The sequence below is a fragment of the Cricetulus griseus genome, chromosome 2 (genome assembly GCF_003668045.3).
Source record: "Cricetulus griseus strain 17A/GY chromosome 2, alternate assembly CriGri-PICRH-1.0, whole genome shotgun sequence".
Lineage (NCBI taxonomy): Eukaryota > Metazoa > Chordata > Mammalia > Rodentia > Cricetidae > Cricetulus > Cricetulus griseus.
In genome coordinates, this window is record NC_048595.1 from 144,427 (window position 1) to 159,932 (window position 15,506).

The following is a 15,506-nucleotide window of genomic DNA, read 5'->3' on the forward strand; positions in this document are numbered from 1 at the left end:
ATATACATTGCTTCTCACATACATGACTCTTTTATGCGCACTGGTGACAGCTCCTAATTTCTATCCTCGGACCCTAGACCCCTGCCAGGGCAGCATGTCAGACATGAATCATATCTGCCGTGTGAACCCACGTACACGACACCCAGAGATGCTTCTGCGGCCAGAGAACTGCCCTGCCAAGCATGCACCTGTCTGTGGAGATGATGGGGTCACTTACGAAAATGACTGTGTCATGGGCCGTATTGGTGCAACCCGTGGCCTGCTTCTCCAGAAAGTACGCTCTGGCCAGTGCCAGACTCGAGGTTGGTGCTCCCAGAGAACTGATCCAGCCCTGCCAGTGTGGCTCATTAGGCCCCACTCCTGTATACCTCATGTCTCTACTCACCATGTCAGGTGCCCATGAGTACTCTGTACAACGTAGACAGTTGGTGTGATAGTCTGACTTATCTAATCTCCTTCCTGTTCCCAGACCAGTGTCCGGATACCTGCCAGTTCAACTCTGTATGCCTGTCCCGTCGTGGCCGTCCCCACTGCTCCTGCGATCGTGTCATCTGTGATGGGACTTACAGGCCTGTGTGTGCCCAAGATGGGCACACATATGACAATGACTGTTGGCGCCAACAGGCTGAGTGTCGGCAACAGCATGCTATTCCCCCCAAGCACCAGGGCCCGTGTGGTGAGCAACTTGGGATCCAACTGGGAATAGCTGATCTTGCATCATTCCTTGTCCCTATCATACACCATTTCCATTCCTTGTCATGTATCTCCTGGGCTCCTGGGCTGGGGTGACTTGGGGAGGGTACTGGTATGTGGAGGCTATGAGGAGGGCAACTGGGGAACCTAGGAGATGAGACAAAGGCAGTGTGCACTTGGCCTTGCTACACCAGCAGGGGCCTTGTTCTAGGAACACAGTGCAGTCCCAAGCCTCTTAGAGGTTGATTGTAATTTGGGAATTAAGGGACCAGTGGAGAGGGTGGAGGAAATTGGGCAGTGGCCAGGAGGTCCCTTTGGGACTGTGGGCCTCTATGGCCCTGCCTGCCTCTGCTGTCTGTCTTGGTCAGTCCTCTGTCCATTTTTCTTTCTGCATCTGTCTCTTCTTGGTCCTTCCTTCCCTCTCGGCTCCGACTCTTGTGTCTTCCAGCCTGATCTGCTGGCAGGATGAGGTGACGCGCCTGCCCGCCAGGAGCCCACAGCCCGAGGTCTGCCCCTGGCGCGGCTGGGGGGAGTGGCTTGCTACTGCCTGGCCTTCTGGTCCTCAGAGCAAGTTGACAGACACCCTCTTCCCTGTGTAGTCTGTGATTGTAGGTTTTCCCATTCTTGGGGGAAAAGTTTCAACCCCCATGTGCATGATACCCCAGGGCTTGGCTGCTGGTGGTCCAGGGTCAGTGACCTGCTATGGACAGTCAGAAACTCATATGTCCCCATCCACCTCTGTTGTGTGTCTGTCCCTTTCTCTGCTGTGTCCTGTGCATCTAGCTATTCCTCCACCATTCCCACCCTGAAGAGGGGCTATTGCGTGGGAGTGGGCTTTGTCTACATTTGGAGGAGAATGTGGGCTGAGTGCCATATCCTCCCCAGACCAGACCCCATCCCCATGTCATGGAGTGCAGTGTTCATTTGGGGCAATATGCACAGTGAAGAATGGGGAAGCTGTGTGCGAGTGCCAGCAGGTGTGCTCGGGTATCTACGATCCTGTGTGTGGCACTGATGATGTCACTTACGGCAGCGTGTGCGAGCTGGAATCCATGGCCTGTGCTCTCAAGCGGGAAATTCGGGTGGCCCGCAAAGGACCCTGTGGTCAGTGGTGGGCAAGTGGATTGGGTTGGGAGGAGGCTTTGGATCAACATGGTGATAGAGCTTCCTCCCCAGATCGATGTGGGCAGTGCCTCTTTGGATCCCTGTGTGAGATGGAGACTGGACGCTGTGTGTGCCCCACTGAATGTGTGGCCTCAGCCCGGCCTGTATGTGGTTCTGATGGACGCACATATGCTAGTGAATGCGAGCTGCATGTCCATGCCTGCACACATCAGATCAGCCTACATGTGGCCTCAGCTGGACACTGCCGTGAGTAGGACAAGAAGGGATAGGCTTCCATGATTCTTCAACAAGGGAATCATACTTACTTCTCCTTTTTACCATCTCCTGTAGAGACCTGTGGAGACACAGTTTGTGCCTTTGGGGCTGTATGCTCAGCTGGACAGTGTGTATGTCCCCGTTGTGAACACCCCCCACCTGGCCCTGTGTGTGGCAGTGATGGTGTCACCTACACCAGTGCCTGTGAGCTACGAGAAGCTGCCTGTCAACAGCAGGTAGAAATTGAGGAGGCCCGTGCAGGGCCATGTGAGCAGGGTAAGCTCAGGTAACTTGTGTGAGCCCCTAGACTTCAGTCTCTGATGGAGACCTTATAGATGACTGTTCTCTTTTCCTGCAGCTGAGTGTGGCTCAGGGGGATCTGGTTCTGGGCAAGACAATGAGTGTGAGCAGGAGCTATGCCGGCAGCATGGTGGTGTCTGGGATGAGGACTCAGAGGATGGACCATGTGTCTGTGACTTCAGCTGCCAGAGTGTCCTTAGAAGCCCAGTAAGTACCACAGCTTTCCCATGGCTCAAGGGTGGGCACACAGAGGAGAGGGTCAAGGCTGCCCACATTGACCCCATTCCTCCAGGTGTGTGGCTCAGATGGAATCACCTATAACACTGAGTGTGACCTGAAGAAGGCTAGGTGTGAATCACAGCAAGAACTGTATGTTGCTGCTCAGGGAGCCTGCCGTGGTAAGTGCCTGCACAAAACACATCCAGCATGTGGTGGAATATTCTATGCATTGTGCTTCTGTTTCACTATGTGTGCCTGTTCTATGGTGCATGACAGAGACATAAGGCTATGGGAATATGTACATGCTATGGTGACTTTTATTGTTGATGATGATAGTAGCTTTGTCTTTTGTTTTTAATTTTATCTATTTTGGTTTTCTTTTTGTTGTTATTTTTATTTATTTATTTGTTTTGAGGTAGTCTTTCTACATAGCCCTAGTTCTAGAACTAGCTGTGTAAACCAGGCTGGCTTTAAATTCATAAATCTGCCTGCTTCCTGTCCCCTTGGGTACTGGGATGAAAGGTGTGCACCAAGCACTCTTTCTTTCTTTCTTTCTTTCTTTCTTTCTTTCTTTCTTTCTTTCTTTCTTTCTTTCTTTCGAGACAGGGCTTCTTGGTAGCTATGGAGCCAGTCCTGGAATTCGCTCTGTATAGACCAGGCTGGCCTTGGACTCACAGAGATCCGCCTGCCTCCTGAAAAGCACTCACTCTCTTTTCTTTTCTTTTTTTTCTTTTAAATTATGTATTTAACTTTATTTTATGTGCATTAGTGTGAAGGTGTCAGATCCCCTGGAATTGGAGTTACAGACAGTTGTAAGCTGCCATGTGGGTGCTGGGAATTGAACCAGGGTCCTCTGGAAGTACATCCAGTGCTCCTAACCCCTGAGCAATCTCTTCAGCCCAAAGCACTCACTTTCTATGAACCAGAGTAGGTTTCCAAATGGAGGCCACAGGGAGCAAGAGGGGCACCCACTAGGCACTTTTGCTGTTGTAGAAAAGAAATTGATGGCCAGGTGGTGGTGGCGCACGCCTTTAATCACAGCACTTGGGAGGCAGAGGCAGGTGGATCTCTGTGAGTTCAAGGCCAGCCTGGTCTAAAGAGATAGTTCCAGATAGCTAGGGCTACACAAAGCAAACCAAAAGAAAGAAGGAAAGAGAGAAAGAAAGAAAGAAAGAAAGAAAGAAAGAAAGAAAGAAAGAAAGAAAGAAAGAAAGAAAAAAGAAATTGACAGGCTGGGATTGTTGGCTCAGGCCTTTAATCTCAGAGGCAGGCAGATTTCTGAGTTCCAGGCCAGCCTACAGAGCAAGTTCTAAGAGCCAGGGCTACACAGAGAAACACTGTCTTGAAATGAAGGAAGGGAAGGAGGGAAGGAGATTGTGCTGATTTTATGTTTGTGCATATACACAGACATATATGCATAGGAATAAATAATGTTTTGGAGGAATGTAAATGTGTCTTCATTTATGTGTATGCTTGTATCTGTATGTATGTCTGTTTATGACTCCAGTAATTTATCTATACATGAGATGTGTATGTGGCTTCTTATGTTTTGTGGGTTTTGGGTTCTACATTTACTATATGTCTTTATATGTGATAGGCTGATTTCACATATGACAGCCCCAAATTTTCAGTTTTAAGTAGGAATTGATGTCAAGAGGGATGAGTCATGTGGCAGGAATCACTGAAACAGAATAATTGGGTTTAGGATAAACAAACATCTAGCATTTCATCAAATCTGAATTCCTTTGCCTCTCCTCAGGCCCTACCTTGGCTCCACTTCTACCAATGGCCCTCCCACACTGTGTCCAAACCCCCTATGGCTGCTGCCAAGACAATGTCACTGCTGCCCAGGGTGTAGGCTTCGCTGGCTGTCCCAGTGAGTACTTGAACCCAGCCCTGACCATGGTCTGACAGAGCTGTACAACTCCTGTGACCAGTGCTTTCTTCTCTTGTAGGCACCTGTCATTGTAACCCACATGGCTCCTACAGTGGTACCTGTGACCCAGCCACAGGCCAGTGCTCCTGCCGACCAGGTGTGGGAGGCCTCAGGTGTGATCGCTGTGAGCCTGGCTTCTGGAACTTCCGTGGCATTGTCACTGATGGTCATAGTGGTTGTACTCGTGAGTAACAGAGCTCCAAGCACTCCTGTCTGTCCACCCCATCACTGCTCATGTCTTGGCCTGACCAATACCTGGTAGGGCTCTTGGGCAGCATGGGAGCCTATCCAAACTATAGATTCTTCCTCCCACTCCCCTAGCCTGCAGCTGTGACCCTCGGGGTGCTGTGAGAGATGACTGTGAGCAGATGACTGGGCTGTGTTCCTGTAGGCCTGGTGTGTCTGGTCCCAAGTGTGGACAGTGTCCAGATGGTCAAGCCCTGGGTCAAATTGGCTGTGAAGCAGGTGAGGGCATGGACTAGTGTTGACCCCAGGACTCCTTATGCTGAGGGTGGGAATACCTGAGTTGGAAGGGATCTTTTATGCCTACTCCAGATTCCTTGACACCTATGACTTGTGTGGAGATACACTGTGAGTTTGGTGCCTCTTGCGTAGAGGAGGCTGGTTTTGCCCACTGTGTCTGCCCAACTCTCACGTGTCCAGAGGCTAACTCTACCAAGGTAAGAAGTGGAATATGTGGAGAGTGATGGGGGTGAGGAGGCTGCTTTTCCCAAGCATTTTTTCTCTGTACCTCAGGTTTGTGGATCAGATGGTGTCACATATGGCAATGAATGCCAGTTAAAGACTATTGCCTGTCGTCAGGGCTTGGACATCTCCACTCAGAGTCTTGGCCCATGCCAGGGTAAGGACCTGGAGCAACTACCTAGAACAAACCAGAAGGACTTGATCCTGTCCAGTCTCCAGCCCCTAACATCCCTCTTTTTGCAGAGATTGTTGCTCCTGGAGCTTCCCCAGCATCTGCATCTCTGACTACCCCAAGGCATGTCCTGAGCAAGGCGCTGCCATCCCCTAACAGTGGCCTTCCTCTGGCTCCCAGTAGTACCACCCATGGTTGGCCCACCCCACTACCCACATCACGACCGCAGACCACAGTCAGCATCCCCAGGAGCACTGCATGGCCTGTGCTGACTATGCCTCCAACAGCACCCACTGATATAACCAGTCTCACCACATCAGTCTTCAGCGAATCTGGCAGCACCAATGGGAGTGGCGATGAGGAGCTGAGCGGAGATGAGGAGGCCAGTGGGGGCGGGTCTGGGGGTGAGCAGGGCCTCAGGGTCATGTGGGCAGGTCTGAGGGTGATGTGGGGGTAGAGCCCATGGGTGGCTCCTACCCAGGGCTGTGCTTAGACTAAATTTCCCCAGGACTCGAGCCCCCTGTGGGCAACATTGTGGTGACCCATGGGCCACCCATTGAGAGGGCTTCCTGCTACAACTCACCTTTGGGCTGCTGTTCAGATGGCAAGACACCCTCACTGGACTCAGAAGGCTCCAACTGTCCTGGTAAGTAGACAACAGGGAAGGGGGTGAGCTTGAGGAACAGCATAAACATACCAGGAGTACTGTTTTCATCTTGTGGCAGCAGGTCGGTACAAGGTTATAGTATTCTGGCTCCAGTTGAGTGTGTGGGGGTTTGGAAATTTGGCACACACATGCACTCTGGTCTCAGCCACTGAATATGCATTTGTGCCAAGGACCCTATACCTAACCCATCTTTCTCCTTGCAAGCCGGCTTGGGGCACCTGCTCCTAGGAATTGCCTGGTAACTGACACCAGTCCTACTACCCTGGGGTCCCCACTCACTAACCCCATGATCATCTGACTAACATCCCTGCTCTGCACCCCACATGGCTTGCTGTAGGGCTTGCTTCTGTGGCTGCGTAGGCTAGATGGTATTGGCAGGGCCTCACTGCCCCTCCCCCACAGCTACCAAGGCATTCCAGGGAGTGCTGGAGCTTGAGGGGGTCGAGGGACAGGAGCTGTTCTACACACCTGAGATGGCTGACCCCAAGTCAGAGTTGTTTGGGGAGACTGCAAGGAGCATTGAAAGCACGGTATGAGGGTTTGTGGGGTGTCCAAATAGGACAGACCTAGATGACTGGCTCAAGTGAACCAATCTTAACTGGGTTTAGATAGTACCTACTGCCCTCACCCATTACTTGCCCACAGCTGGATGACCTATTCCGGAATTCAGACGCCAAGAAGGACTTCTGGAGTGTCCACCTACGGGACCTGGGGCCTGGCAAATTAGTCCGTGCTGTTGTGGATGTTCACTTTGACCCTGGTAAACCCCTGTTCTCCTCATGGGAGATGATGGGTATGGACTACATGGAGCCAGGTCATGCTCAGGACCCTCTCCTCCTTAGCCACAACCTTCCAGGCATCAGATGTGGGCCGGGCCCTGCTCCGACAGATCCAGGTATCCAGGCCATGGGCCCTGGCAGTAAGAAGGCCTCTGCAGGAGCATGTACGATTCTTGGACTTTGGTGAGTGCCAAGTTAGACCTGATTTGCCTGACCTCCCCTCTAGCCTCCATACCGCAACAATACTTTGCATGCCCAGTGCCCTTCATACCTACCTAACACCTATCTTTCCCTGCAGACTGGTTCCCCACTTTCTTTACGGGAGCTGCCACAGCCAGAGCCACCACTGTGAGCCAACTGCTTGCCTCTACTATCACCCCAAGAGTCTACCCCAGTCACACCAGCTGGCCTATTGGCAGAACCACAGCATCACTAACCACACGACGGCCACCTACAACTGTCCCCAGCACTGACCAGCGTCAGACCCCAGGCCCTCAACAGCCCCCAAAGTCCTGTGACTCTCAACCTTGCCTCCATGGAGGCACCTGCCAGGACCAGGATTCTGGCAAGGGCTTTACCTGCATTTGTACTGCAGGCAGGGGTGGCACTGTCTGTGAGGAGGGTAAGGTTACTCAATGTTAGAATGCTTGGGGATATAGCCAGAGGGTGAAGCAGAGTCTCAGGCACTCCTCTAGCTTAGCTCTATCTGTTCCCTGCAGTACAATTCCCCTCTGTGCCAGCTTTTGAAGGCCACTCCTTCTTGGCCTTCCCCACCCTCCGGGCTTACCACACACTACGTTTGGCACTGGAATTCCGGGCACTGGAGACTGAGGGACTGCTACTCTACAATGGCAATGCACATGGCAAGGACTTCCTGGCTCTAGCTCTGCTGGATGGGCATGTACAGTTCAGGTGGGCATGGTGGATGGGGAGTACATGGGCATAGTTTCATTTCTTTTTCCTTTTTTTTTTTTTTTATATTTATTAATTATGTACACAGTGTTCTGTTCTTCCTGCATGTACAGCTGCAGGCCAGAAGAGGGCACCAGATCCCATTTTAGATGGTTGAGAGCCATCATTTGGTTGCTGGGAATTGAACTCAGGTCCTCTGGAAGACCAGCTAGTGCTCTTAACCACTAAGCCATCTCTCCAGCCTGGGCATGATTTCTTTAGGTCAGATGGACTGTACAGTGGCAGAGACCAATTCAGACCTGAATCTATAGGGGGTGAAGTCTTGGGTAAGATGACATAGGCCAGGCTTGTGGTAGGCCTGGACCAACATCCTAAGCACCTGCTCTCATGTCCAGGTTTGACACAGGCTCAGGGCCAGCAGTACTAACCAGCTCAGTGCCAGTGGAACCAGGACGATGGCACCGCCTAGAATTGTCACGGCATTGGCGGCAGGGGACACTTTCTGTGGATGGCGAGATTCCTGTTGTGGGTGAAAGTCCCAGTGGCACTGATGGCCTCAACTTGGACACAAACCTCTTTGTGGGTGGTATCCCAGAAGAACAGGCTGCCATGTGAGCAGGAATAGGCTGGGACTGGCTGGGCTCCTGGTCTCTGACTCTGGGTAACAAATGATGGGTGCTAGAGGTATGGGTGTGGATGGTAGCTATGGCTTTGACCTCAACCCAGCCTTTGACCCTCCACCAGTTCCTGCTGTGCTATCTGTGGTAGTAAGCCTTTGATGGAACCTCTGAAGATGGCTATCCCTGACCTTCAGCCCTGACCCTTGACCCTCATCCCTATCTCCTGATTCTGTCTTGTTTATGGAACTGGCCACCCTGTGAACATAATAAGGAGAGTAGGCATAGGGGCATCCCTGGCCCCTAGCCCTCGTATATGGGGCATGTTAGTATCACAGCTGACTGTGAGATGACGCCTCTAATTGTGACCCCTCTTGGTGTCAGGGTGCTTGATCGGACCTCTGTGGGCAGCGGCCTGAAAGGATGCATTCGTATGCTGGACATCAACAACCAGCAGCTGGATCTTAGCAACTGGCAGGAGGCTGTGGTCCTAAGCTCTGGTGTGGGAAAATGTGGAGACCACCCCTGCTTGCCTAGCCCCTGCCATGGAGGGGCTCCGTGCCAGGCACTGGAGGCTGGCATGTTCCTCTGTCAATGCCCACCTGGCCGCTTTGGTGAGAACTAGTCTGGTGCCTGGGAAAGTTTCTAGGTGTTATGGGAAGAGTCTTCATGTTTCCCTGATACCCCTACCCAATCTCCCCTCAGGCCCAACTTGTGCAGATGAAAAGAGCCCCTGCCAGCCAAACCCCTGCCATGGGGCAGCCCCCTGCCGTGTGCTTTCCAGAGGTGGGGTCAAGTGTGAGTGCCCCCTGGGACGAGGAGGTACCTTTTGCCAGACAGGTAAGGTCAAAGAGATGCTGGGGAGCAATGAGGGGTTACAGTCAAATTCCTGGGTTGATTTGGGGTCTGAGGTACCATCAAGTTAGGGTTGTATTTGATCATTTAGACACTGTAGTAAGAAAACCAAGGCCTGCAATCCTGTTTGACATCTGTTTGGCCCTTCATAGTCCTGGAGACTGGTGCTGGCTCCCGACCCTTCCTGGCTGACTTTAGTGGCTTCTCCTACCTGGAACTGAAAGGCTTACACACCTTCGAGAGAGACCTGGGGTTAGTAGGACAGGAGGATTAAGGGACGGGAGCCAGCCTGATGAGGAAACAGTGATACACTCCCACAACCCCACATGATCCCAGGGAGAAGATGGCACTGGAGATGGTGTTCTTGGCTCGTGGGGCCAGTGGCTTACTCCTCTACAATGGGCAAAAGACAGATGGCAAGGGGGACTTTGTGTCCCTGGCTCTGCATAACCAGCACCTCGAGTTCCGCTATGACCTTGGCAAGGGGGCTGCAGTCATCAGGTGGGCATATGGGAACTAGACTGGGCATTAGCCAGGGTTGTCTCTGGACCATCTGCACAGATCACAAGGTGGACCTAAAGGGCTACATGAGGTTGGGATGTCAGTGTATAAATCAGGGATATATGACTGGGGCCCTGAGTGAACAAAGCCCAGAGCCTATTCATCCTTTTTTGCAGGAGCAAGGAGCCCATAGCCCTGGGTACCTGGATCCGGGTATCCCTGGAACGAAATGGCCGAAAGGGTGCCCTTCGAGTGGGTGATGGGCCCCGTGTACTAGGGGAGTCTCCGGTGAGTGTCCAGGGCTTGAGGAAGACCCAGACCTCCCCACACCCTATTCCCACCACTTCCCTTCCTCCTCCCTGGGGGCTTCATAGCCCCCGATAGCCACCTCTCACATAACTGTTTTCTCTGCCTTGTGCCTCGGTCTGTCTCCTTTCTGCCCCTACTGCTCTCTGGCTCTTGCTCTGCAACCCCCCCACCTGCTCTCCGGATGTCAGAAATCCCGAAAGGTACTGTTGACTCTTACCCAATTCACCATCTCTTGTACCCCCATTCCTAGAGTAGCCCTTTCCCACTAAGGTCCATGTCTGTCATTTCTGTGTTATTAATGCTGCCTCATAGATAGCGAAGGGTAGATGTGGGACATCAAGCAATTGGGCATATTGACCTGGGACTTGGCCTACTCCAGCCCATTGGGTGGATCATACATGACCTTTTACCCCATGTCTCCTATAGGTGCCTCACACCATGCTCAACCTTAAGGAGCCTCTCTATGTTGGAGGAGCGCCTGACTTCAGCAAGCTGGCCCGGGGAGCTGCAGTGTCCTCTGGCTTCGATGGTGCCATCCAGCTGGTATGGGAGTGGGTACCAGCCAGGGTTCCCCACAGTGGGATGGAAAAGGGCCATTGTATGTGTGGATTCTGTCCCGGGTGAGTGCTGTCTCACCAGAGAATGTAACAGATATGACAGAGGCACTCCCTGCTCTCCTCTTCAGGTGTCTCTAAGTGGCTACCAGCTGCTGACTCAGGAGCATGTGTTGCGGGCAGTGGACGTCTCACCTTTTGCAGACCACCCTTGTACCCAGGCCTCAGGCAACCCCTGCCTTAATGGGGGTTCATGTGTCCCGAGGGAAGCAACTTATGAATGCCTGTGTCCTGGGGGCTTCTCTGGGCTGCACTGCGAGAAGGGTGAGCACTGGCAGCCCAGGGCTGAGACTTGACATGGCCTGAAGTTCTCACCTGAGGCCCATTTCATCCCATCTGTCTCCCAGGGCTAGTTGAGAAGTCAGTGGGGGACCTAGAAACACTGGCTTTTGATGGGCGGACCTACATCGAATACCTCAATGCCGTGATTGAGAGGTAACATGCAGTCAAGTGCCCCACACTTCCTCCACACTCAGCTGTCTTGTCTGGTCCTGTCTGTGCATGCCATTCAGGGTAGAGGTGTTAGATTCTCCATACCCCTCTCAGCTCTGGCCAAGAGGGAAATTCAGAATCTACCCTACCTGCTTCATTCTCACTATCTCTGTCTCTTTGTTTGCAAGCGAGCTGACCAATGAGATTCCACCGTAAGTAGGTCCTTGGCTCTACTCATACATTGGCACTCACTCATATCCATGCTTTGCTCCTAGCATTACAATCTTGAGCCCCACTAAAGGTGGAATTTCTACCATGGATGGAGGATGGGATTGGGACCTGTTTATATCCTGTCAGGCCCAGCTTCCTACCTTGGAAATGGTCAGTCCTCTTCCCAGGATATACCTGCCAAGGGCCATCACCCACCACAGGCTCCAGTGCAAGTGTGATTTTGTTCTATGTGTAGTTATGTACTTGTGTGTGTATCTGATTTGTATGTATGTATGTATGTATGTATGTATGTATGTATATATTGTATCTACATTTGCCCATATCTGCATGCAATATGAAAGTGTGAATGTGAGTATGTATAGATGTGTGTACATAAATGCAAATGTGTATATTGAGTATGTGTGTGTTTGTATGCACAGACAAGGTCATGTATGTGCTAGGGCATCTCCACGGCTGCTGTCATCAGAAGAGCCTTTGTGTTCATTCCATATCACCAATGCCTTTCTCCTTGAACTACCCACTAGGGCATGTACCCAACATATGTATTACATAAGTGTCACTGCCAAAGCCCTTTGTGGGAAGGGCCCTTGATACCCTGGAGTTTTGCTTGCTCTTGCTCTCATCTGTACATGTTGACAAGGGGGATTTTGGCCTACATTCAGCCTGTCTTGTCTCCTGCTTACTGCTTCCCTCTCTTCCTGCTTCTAAGCCCTGAAACTCTGGATTCCGGGGCCCTTTTCAGGTAAGCACATGGCAGTACCTGAGAGACCCAGCACATTACCTTGCCATGTGCCTGCCTCGTGTCTGCCACCTCTCCGATCAGCTTTGTCTAGCTGACCATGTCTTCCCTCTCTTCTTTGTCCCACTGTTGGTGTCATCCCCCCCCCTGCCCACCCAGCTGCCTGGGTCTGATCACCAGCTTCTGGTCTCTATGGTAGTAGTAGCTCAAGATTTTGTGCTATAACAACACCCACACCTGTCCCACTTCCATTACCTACCACCCTCCTGGAAGCCCTTGACCCATCCTTTCACTTTTCAGTGAGAAGGCACTTCAGAGCAACCACTTTGAACTGAGCTTGCGCACTGAGGCCACTCAGGGGCTAGTACTGTGGAGTGGCAAAGCCACAGAACGTGCAGACTACGTGGCTCTGGCCATTGTGGATGGACACCTGCAGCTGAGCTATGACTTAGGTTCCCAGCCTGTTGTGCTGCGCTCCACTGTGAAGGTTAACACCAACCGCTGGCTTCGAGTCAGGGCTCACAGGTCAGTGGAGCCCACTGAGAATAACTTGCTTAGCTGGTTCATACCCAGTCTCTCATGGTCACTAGCAGCCTAACTCAAGGTCTGTTAGTGAAAAGGGGAGGAGGGAGCAACAAAAAGACACAGGAGAAGCAATGAATCACTGGCGCCCAGAAGAACATATAGTGTCATTCCCAGGGTATGGTATCAACAAGGCATGTGGTAGAGAAAATGTGGGGGGCTAGTCCTAGCAGAGGTAGGGAGGGAGCTCTTGACAACTTTGCCTCACCCATCCCCTAGGGAACAGAGAGAAGGTTCTCTTCAGGTGGGCAATGAGGCCCCTGTGACTGGCTCTTCCCCTTTGGGTGCCACACAACTGGACACAGATGGAGCCCTGTGGCTTGGTGAGTGTTTGGAGGTGGCCAGGGGAGGGGATACCCAAGAGTCTCAAACTATCTGAGGGATAGACTATCCTAGGGCTGACACCCAAATAAACCCCATCTGGATACCAGATGGGCTAGCCAGGGTAGGGCAGCACCCTTTTCTTCATTAACCCTGCAGATCTTAGGCCACAGGGATTTGTGTTCATTATAGTATCCCATTGGTATTCAAGTGCTGGTGGGCCACATATGTTGGCATTACTGCCTGCTGATCTACTATCTATCCTGTAGGAGGCTTGCAGAAGCTGCCTGTGGGACAGACTCTACCAAAGGCCTATGGCACAGGTTTTGTGGGCTGTCTACGGGATGTGGTAGTAGGCCATCGCCACCTGCACCTGCTGGAGGATGCTGTCACCAAGCCAGAGCTAAGGCCCTGCCCCACTCCCTGAGCTACCACCAGAGCTACCACCCTCCCTACTGTAATTAATTTTTTTTATTTTTGTAAACTTGTTGCTTTTTTTTATATATATATATATATGATTTTCTTGCCTGCACGTTGGCCAGGATTGCTGGCCTGGCCTCCTTTCCGTCCAGGCAGCTGTGCTGCAGAAACAAAGTGGTGCTGAGGGACTCATAAGTAGACCATGGCAACCTAGAGCCCTGGGTTTTGAAGGCAGCCTTAGGACACACTCCTCTGCCTAATGTACCATGCATAGCCCTTTGCACTGTATGTCCCTACCTGTCCATTTGTTTTGGTCTTTTGGGTCTCCTGGTAAGCCCTGTTTGTGTGTTATTAATGCTTTATGGGACAAGAACTGTGTCCCTGAGCAGGAGAGGGCTGCTGGGGCTGAAGGGGTCCTTTATTAGAGCAAGTACCATTGGGTCCTGTATAGGTTCTCACTTAAGCTGCTCTCCTGCATGTGTTGAGGTAGCCAACCTCATCCCAGGCTAGCCTGGACCCCTAGTGCTCCCTGTACCAATACTGTGATTTAGAAAAATTGTTAATATTGGGGTACCATTTTACTTACCCCAAATGTGTCTGCCTGTCCCAGGGTGCTGGAAACAAACCAAGCTCCATCTAAATTTTCTTGACTGGGCTCGGCTGACCCTACCTACCTACCCAGACACTCTGGACATGGCCATCCTTTCCCCAAACACCAGACTACTTAGCAGCCCCTAAGAGGGGGTGGGTGACTATGGAATATGATTGACTTCCATTGCTTACCTGCCTGAGCAGCCGATTGCATCTGTCTCTCAAAGGATATCTAAGCCAGACTTCTAACCATATTCTTCAAGCATTGTTTTACTTGATTTCTGATGTGGAAGCGTTGTCATTCCTGTTTTAACTTAACAGCAACCATTTATTGGTCCAATGTGAGGGAAACCTTCAGTCAGTCCGTTGTAAGGGTAGTCATCCTTGTCTTAGTGACAGTTATCTGCCCAGTTTCCAGCCATTGGCAAGTACAGGGGTAGCAGAGGTGGCTATAGAGCCAAAAATGCCTTAAACTGCAGCAACCCCCTGTTTCTCCACTTCCTGTCCTTAATGTCCCACACAATCAATCATCTTGGGAGAACAGATGGGGACAGCTTGACCTTTTTCCTGCTGTGGTGGTCCAAGGCTGGGGGAGCTACATGGTATCTTGTTACTAACTCCACTATGTGTCTATGTCAAATACCATAAAATAAAGTGTGAAAACTTTAAAATAAGGACTGTGTTTGTGCTTACCAGCCTGATGGCTTCTTACTTAGATTCATGAGGCACAGACTTCAAGCTCTCCTGTCTCTGAATGGAGAAAGTAGAACCTGAACTGGGAATCCATGGCTCCTTTTGGCTGAGGTGCCTTATATGGTGGGGACACATACTTCTGGAAGCAGGATGGGGGTATGAAAGCTAACTAAAAAGACACGATCCTCGGGCAACAAGGCTACGGTGTGTACATGTACTAATCTGAATATAAGGAAGGGAGCTAGTTATTGCACTGAGAACAAAACCAGGCATATGGGGTGAGAATGCCTTCGTGGACATATATGAGCTAGAATAGAAAGCAGGCAGCCCCTTTATCTGGCTCGAATGTATATTGTGGAAAACGCTAACTGGAAAGCCCTCCCTGAGAAGAAAATTTATAAAGAAATCACTGGCACCCCCCAAAAAAAGATATAAAGTAGGTATAGCATGATAAATAAAAGACCCACAGACAGTACTGGAGTTCAAGCTGACAATCAGAAAAGCAAAGCAGCCAAGCCAGTAGATCTCGCCTCTACTTGGCTGAAATGACAATCCTGTCCCACAAATCCTCAGAGGCAAAAGGCTCTGAATTCCTGTCTCCTCCTCTTATTCCTTTCTCCTTCTCCCAGCCATAACACTCCTGTCTCAACCTCCCTAGTGCTAGGATCAAAGGCAGGAACTCTGTTACTTTTCACTCTTGGCCTTGAACTGAGAGATCCATCTGGCCATCTTCTGAGTCCTGGGATTAAAGGTGTATGCCCACCACTGCCTCGTGTCTATAGCTAACTAGTGTGGCTGGCTTTGCAAACTGATCTCCAGTGGCTTTATTAGATCATAA

At 51.2% G+C, this 15,506-nt stretch overlaps 1 protein-coding gene across 6 annotated transcripts in view; it reads left to right on the forward strand.

Moving 5' to 3' along the window:
- Agrn (agrin) overlaps positions 1–14,649 on the forward strand; it is a 32,973-nt gene extending 18,324 nt beyond the window's left edge. Inside the window, exons 6-36 of one of the 6 annotated variants that reach the window (XM_027398629.2) lie at positions 78–302; positions 470–676; positions 1,579–1,797; positions 1,870–2,064; positions 2,149–2,349; positions 2,432–2,580; positions 2,666–2,771; positions 4,352–4,468; positions 4,548–4,712; positions 4,850–4,993; positions 5,084–5,208; positions 5,285–5,390; positions 5,477–5,809; positions 5,914–6,051; positions 6,475–6,602; positions 6,718–6,832; positions 6,915–7,034; positions 7,150–7,473; positions 7,571–7,763; positions 8,159–8,374; positions 8,765–8,994; positions 9,086–9,220; positions 9,388–9,487; positions 9,572–9,736; positions 9,913–10,024; positions 10,472–10,588; positions 10,731–10,923; positions 11,007–11,094; positions 12,362–12,586; positions 12,863–12,966; positions 13,234–14,649. In XM_027398629.2, coding sequence (XP_027254430.1) covers positions 78–302; positions 470–676; positions 1,579–1,797; positions 1,870–2,064; positions 2,149–2,349; positions 2,432–2,580; positions 2,666–2,771; positions 4,352–4,468; positions 4,548–4,712; positions 4,850–4,993; positions 5,084–5,208; positions 5,285–5,390; positions 5,477–5,809; positions 5,914–6,051; positions 6,475–6,602; positions 6,718–6,832; positions 6,915–7,034; positions 7,150–7,473; positions 7,571–7,763; positions 8,159–8,374; positions 8,765–8,994; positions 9,086–9,220; positions 9,388–9,487; positions 9,572–9,736; positions 9,913–10,024; positions 10,472–10,588; positions 10,731–10,923; positions 11,007–11,094; positions 12,362–12,586; positions 12,863–12,966; positions 13,234–13,391 — 5,153 coding nt within the window. In that variant the 3' untranslated portion in view covers positions 13,392–14,649. Of the gene's footprint in view, positions 1–77; positions 303–469; positions 677–1,578; positions 1,798–1,869; positions 2,065–2,148; positions 2,350–2,431; positions 2,581–2,665; positions 2,772–4,351; positions 4,469–4,547; positions 4,713–4,849; positions 4,994–5,083; positions 5,209–5,284; positions 5,391–5,476; positions 5,810–5,913; positions 6,052–6,474; positions 6,603–6,717; positions 6,833–6,914; positions 7,035–7,149; positions 7,474–7,570; positions 7,764–8,158; positions 8,375–8,764; positions 8,995–9,085; positions 9,221–9,326; positions 9,488–9,571; positions 9,737–9,912; positions 10,025–10,233; positions 10,330–10,471; positions 10,589–10,730; positions 10,924–11,006; positions 11,095–12,361; positions 12,587–12,862; positions 12,967–13,233 lie in introns of those variants that run through there. The other 5 variants (XM_035439309.1, XM_035439310.1, XM_035439311.1 and 2 more) reach the window with 5 other exon arrangements.
- Positions 14,650–15,506: the final 857 nt, after the last annotated feature.